The sequence below is a fragment of the Panthera tigris genome, chromosome C1 (assembly GCF_018350195.1).
Source record: "Panthera tigris isolate Pti1 chromosome C1, P.tigris_Pti1_mat1.1, whole genome shotgun sequence".
Classification (NCBI taxonomy): Eukaryota; Metazoa; Chordata; class Mammalia; order Carnivora; family Felidae; genus Panthera; species Panthera tigris.
The window spans coordinates 117262996-117268995 of NC_056667.1; the positions used below are offsets into that span (position 1 = coordinate 117262996).

The following is a 6000-nucleotide window of genomic DNA, read 5'->3' on the forward strand; positions in this document are numbered from 1 at the left end:
GGTCATGATCTCACAGTTCATGGCTTCAAGCCCCACATTCTGTGCTGATAGCTGAGCCTGGAACCTGCTTCAGATTATGTGTCTCCCTCTCTCTCTCTCTGCCCCTCCCCTACTCATGCTCTGTCTCTGTCTCTCAAAAATAAATAAATGTTAAAAAAAAAATGTTAATCTTTAAAAAAAAATGTTTACATGCATACCCTTTCATTGGGCAATTCTACTTCTGATAAGATATCCTAAAGAAACAGGATGTGATCCAAGTTGTAGAAATAAGGATTTTCAGGGCATAACTGCCTTACAATTTTAAATGTGTCCATCAAGCGGTTAAACAAACTATGGTACATCAACTGGCATACAACACAGCTGTTTTTTAAATACAGTGGACTCAGACACCAACAATATTTTTAAGTTAAAAATGAAATCAGAGAAAAATGGTTAAGTTTTATCCCACCCTGGTGTGGGATACCTACATGTACGCAAAAGGACTAAGACATGCAAACTGTTAAGGGAGGTTATCTCTGGAGAGGGTCATGTGAAGGTACCAAAGTCCTCTATAATAAGAATATATGAAGGTGTTAAAAGAGCTTTTAAAAATTATTTAAAGAAAAAAAGATGTTTCAAAATTCACTTTTTCCACCCAACTGCTATTTCCATTTTTTTTTTTAATTTTTTTTTAACGTTTATTTATTTTTGAGACAGAGAGAGACAGAGCATGAACGGGGGAGGGTCAGAGAGAGGGAGACACAGAATCTGAAACAGGCTCCAGGCTCTGAGCTGTCAGCACAGAGCCCGACGCGGGGCTCGAACTGATGGACCACGAGATCATGACCTGAGCCGAAGTCGGCCGCTTAACCGACTGAGCCACCCAGGCACCCCTGCTATTTCCATTCTTAACGCTACAGCAGATTTTTAGCAACCACAAATCTGATCCCAGTTTAAAAATCTTTAATGGCCTTGCTCCCTGAGGCAGCTCTCCTCCTATCTGCCTGACCCTTCAGACAGCCTACTCCCAGCTGCTCAATCTGCTCTGGTATCCCTTCTGCTCAATCCAACAATCTTTTTAACTGCAGGCCTTTTTTGTTGTTTTGTTGTTGTTTCGGCTGTTCCATCTTTCTGGAATGCTCTTTTTCCACTTTATGTCTCTCCCATTTCCTCAGAAAAGCATTCCCTGACTCCCGAGTCTAAATGAGGTACTCCTTTCAATACCCTTAGACTTTTCAACACTTAGAAAACTGTAATTAAACACCCAATTGTTTAATTATTTTTTTAACTGTGTACTTCCCCACTAAGACTCAAGGACCTGGTCTGACTCATTCAGCAAGATGACCTAGCTAGCATAGTAATCAGCATATTAGGAACTCAATAAAGAACTTCTGACACTAAAATGATACAGTGGAATTCTCAGAGAGTAGGTTTATATGTTTTTTAGTGCTAGTTTTTAATCTGTGATTTCTAATTTTTCAGCAATGAACAAGAAAGGTTTCCTTTACAATCATAAAAAATGCACACTGAATTAACTGAAGGTTTTTTGTTTTTTTTTTTTAATCTAAAAACTCAGAAGTTTGTCATGAAATGTGTACACGCTCCTAAGGGGCTGATGGCCACATTCTTTGGCAGGCAATTGCTTTTTGATAAAGCAATAAACCCATATACAGAATTGCCATGAAGATATTAATACCTCTGGCCCCACTAATCCCAACACAGAAAACGTTTGTAAAAGAATAATTCAACAGAAGTAATGTCGATCATTTGCTAACGAAGGTTACCTATAAAAGAAGAAAACTCTGCAAACTAGCTTACATGTACGAATAATTCACTATCTTAAGTAGGGTTCAACAACGTGTTAGCAATGCCAGAAATGGAGTTATGGGTAATTCTTCCCCTAACTCTTAAAAAAAAAATACTTCTGATATTGATTTAAAATGTGGCTGAGAGGTTTAAAAGACTTCTTACCCTTAGCTAAAATTCATGAGACTTAGTAACCCCAAAAGTAGTGACAGGTACCATTAAAGTTCACACACCGAAGAACCCACGAAGAACACGCCCAGCTCCACGAGTGGGGGCGGGGAGGGTCCTTTGGATCCCGCCATTGCTGGGAACACACCTGCCTCTCACAATTGCCAAGCGGCTGAAGTTTCGGTCAAACGCAAACCAACCCCCGAAGTCCACCCGGGTTTTTGTTGTAAAACCGTGACACACACTCGAGGTGGGTTTTTCCCTTGACCTGCCACATCCCCCTCGCCAACCAGACGGCTAACTCGAGAACTCACGGTGAAGGGCGACCCTCGGCCACTCACGAGGGAGTCGGGACCGGGCAGGGGTTGAGCCGGCACACATTAACCGGCCTTGCCCCGGACTCCCGGCTGCGGCTCACGGTATCGCCAGAAACTCAGCGGCCGGGCCCGATTGGCCGCCGCCGCCCCTCCCCTCCCAGCAGGTTTAATATTTTGCCGGCCGGCTGGGGAAGCAGCGGCGGCCGGAGGCGAGGTCCCGAGGCGAGGCCGCGAGCACGGAGCCCAGGCGCGGGCCGGAACGGGTCCCACGAGCCGGGAGGCGAACCGGGGCGTGGACGGAGCCGGGTGCGGGCAGCGCGGCCGGGGCCACTGGGCCTCGCACTTACCTGGGCTGGGGACGGAGGCGCGGTGGCGAAGACGGCACGGAGAGCCGGCAACGGAAGGGAAGAGTTCCCGAGCGAGACTGAGGAGGGGGCGGCTCCTCTGGAGACGCCGAGAAATGGCGGCCTAAGGCGCGCGCCCACCCTGCGCTAATCCTGCGGAGGACCCCAGCCTCCCGCCGGCCCGCCCCTTAAAGCCCCTTCTAAGCTCCGCCCCCGGGGCGGGGCGCTCTAATCTTAAATGGGCAATGACACCGCCCCGGAAATCTCCCGGCTGGGCGAGACTCGGGTTAAACCGGCGATGCCAGTCCCCGCCGGATCTGCAACCGGCGCTAGCGGCCCAGCGTCCACGGCTGGTTTAAAGGGGCGCTGCCGAAATCCAACCATGGTTATCAGACCTCCTCCTTCGGAGGGGGTGCACGCCGGCAGAGAACCCCCAAATTAGTCAGTCTTATCGCAAAGGTAGCTTGGCGCTCTCGGAATCCAGCATCAGGTGCCGCTAGACTCATTCATCTATTCGTTCAAGAAACTGATTCATTCAGCAAATATTTACTGCCCCATTGTTAGAGGAACTTTCATTGTAGTAGGGAGAAAGACGGTAATAAATACAGATAAAATAGTGGTATCATGAGGAAAAAGAAAGCAGGGAATGGGAAATAGATGTCTGTTTAACATAGCGTGGACAGGGGACATTTCATCAGTTCTTTCCGCACATAATTTGTGAAATTGCCCGTGATGGGCCAGGCGATGTTTTAGACCCTGGAGATACAGAGGCGTATCAGGACAGACAAGAATCCCTCATGCAGCTTAAGTGCTAGCAGGAGAGACAGAAAATAAACGAGATACATTAGTAAAATTAAATACTGTTAGGCATTGCTAAACGAGAGAGAGAAAAATAAAAAAGCAGGGGATAGAGATGGGGAATAAGGAAGTGGTCATTTTAGACAGACTGGCTAGGTGAGGAGGAAGGTCTCAAGAAAAAGGTGACCTTTGAGTGAAGACCAAGGGAGGCAAAGGAGTAGTCCTGTGGACCCCTGGGGGAAGAGCAGAGGGAACCCCAAAGGCCCTGTTACCTGGGTGCTTGGCCTGCTCAAGGAAAGCCAGTGTGTCTGGAGGTGAGTAGATGGAGCCATGGGAGGTGACAAGACAGGGAGGCAAGAGCTTAAGGTGAGAGCTGTAAGGTGAAGGGTGGTGTGGACACCCACCACAGTCTGGGCAAGCCAGAGAGTCAACCCTGGAAGGTGTGAGGGTGTGAAGTGGCTGAAGTGGAGGGCCCTGCAGGCTGAGATGAGAAGAGGCAAATACTGAGCCCCTTCTGGAGATTTGGCCCTGCCGGTCCCCCACCACCCCAAGACTTACGAGTTGGACTTGGCAGGAACAGCTGGTCTCTGATCCACGTGGTGTTGGCTGGGGCACATCACCTGGAGCTGGAGTTGCCAAAATGGCTTCATTCTCTGTGGCATCTTAGCTGGGATGGCTGAAATGAACAGCTGAGTCCGGCTCAGGCCTCTTCCTCTAGCAGGGTAGTTGGGGTGGCTCAGGCCCCAAAGCCTAGTAAGGGAAATGCCCAGAAGTCACACTGTGTCACTTCTGTTGCCTATTATGGTCAAAGCAAGTCACAGGCCAGACCATTTTCAACTAGGATGGGAATAAGATGCCCATTTTTTTTTTTTTAGTAGTATTAAATAAATTTTCTTTCTCTACTTTTTAAAAATAGCTCCATTGGGGCGCCTCGATGGCTCAGTCCATTAAACGTCTGACTTCGGCTCAAGTTATGATCTCCCGGTTGGTAAGTTCGAGCCCCTTGTCAGACTCCGCTCTGACAACTTGAAGCCTGCTTCAGATTCTGTGTCTCCTTCTCTCTGTCCTTTCCCCACTTATGCACTCTCTCTCTCTCTTTCTCAAAAGTAAATATTTTTTAAAAATTTAATAAAAAAATTAAAATTGCTCCATTGAGATATATCACATGTGATACAATTCACCCATTTAAAATGCACACTTCACTGACTTGTAACTTATTCACAAAGCTGTGCAACCATCACTGCAATCTAACTGTAGGACATTTTGATCTTCTCTCATGGGAGAAGCAGCGTGGAAGTACAGGGATGGGAGGATTTGTCGAGGGTCATCTTTGCATCTTTATCTCAATAAAAAAGCGGTGGTGATGATTATGACATGGGAGGCAGGGAGGCGGTGGATGTATGGATGACACAAGAAAGGGCTATAGGTTGAAGTTGAGTAGATAAGTATTCTATTTGATGTACAGGTTTACATTTTTTCCATAATAAAAAGTTTTTTAAAAAAATTCTGTCAAGGCTATGTACTTCTTGGAAAGCCTTCCGCTGGGGGACTGATGACATGTTTGAAAGCTACAGTCTTGAGTGCCATCCGGGCTGTCTCCCTCTAACTATTTGTCACGCAGTGTCTATACATTCAAAAGCTGTATTGTAATTCATTTGTTTACTGACCAATAATGAGGGCATTTTCTGTCAAGACTTACAAACCTACCTCATTGCCCTAAATTGTTGCGTGTCCCACCAATCTAGAGAAGGTGTCCTCTACTCCCCTTCTGCTCAATCCTTAGCTCTAACTCCTGTGGAGGGTGGGGTTGAGGGAGGCTGTGGATGAGGGGAGAGGAACACGTGAGAAAGAACGTTGTAGGCTGAAGGAAATACGAAGATGTGGGGAAGAAAAATGGAACTTAAGAAGTTAAGTCATGGGAAGCTGTCCATGCTCTAATCACATAAGATTATTCCTAATAACAATTTGTCTCCTCCCCATATCCTCCCTCTGAGACATAAGTACTCTCTGCAACATCCCTATTTTGTGGCAAATTGGTCCCGTAATTGGCTCCCACAAGAGACGCAGTAGGCTCTCACCTTGAACACCTCTGAATTCAGTAAGAATGCATTTGGCCCCAAGTAATAGAGAACACAATTCACTGTACTTCAATAAGGAGTTTGTGTTTTTCACATAGGTAACCTAGAGGTAGGCGGCTGTCTAGTATTGGTTCAGGTCCTCGACAGCGCTATAAGGATCCTAAACACTTTTACTCTTCCTGTTCTGCCGTCCTTAGCGTGTTGAGTCTGGTTTCTATGCTTCTAGCTTACTGGCCCCAGAAGAGTGGCAGTATACCCAGCTCTTCCGAGTTTCAGGAATGAAAGGCAAAGGGGGAAAGAACTTCCTAAAGCTTTGTCTTTTAATTTAGAGAGTGAAGTCCCCCCCACCGGACACCAGCATGTTTCATTAGTCGGAACTAGATTACCTTTACCTGCCCAGACTTAGACTACTTACTGATCCTTAGACTATTTACTTGACCATAGGGTAAGAGAACACCGTGATTTGTTTACACCAACCACAGTTCACTCTTGGGGTTTGGGGAAGGGCCT

The 6000-nt window shown here is 46.7% G+C and overlaps 1 protein-coding gene across 5 annotated transcripts in view; it reads right to left on the minus strand.

Moving 5' to 3' along the window:
* EPB41L5 (erythrocyte membrane protein band 4.1 like 5) overlaps positions 1–5177 on the minus strand; it is a 142589-nt gene extending 137412 nt beyond the window's left edge. For 3 of the 5 annotated variants that reach the window (XM_007091163.3, XM_007091162.3, XM_007091164.3), the window contains exon 1: positions 2268–2414. In XM_007091163.3, coding sequence (XP_007091225.2) covers positions 2268–2334 — 67 coding nt within the window. In that variant the 5' untranslated portion in view covers positions 2335–2414. Of the gene's footprint in view, positions 1–2267; positions 2415–2617; positions 2767–3970; positions 4163–5119 lie in introns of those variants that run through there. The other 2 variants (XM_042994259.1, XM_042994258.1) reach the window with 2 other exon arrangements.
* Between the last annotated feature and the right edge of the window lie 823 nt (positions 5178–6000).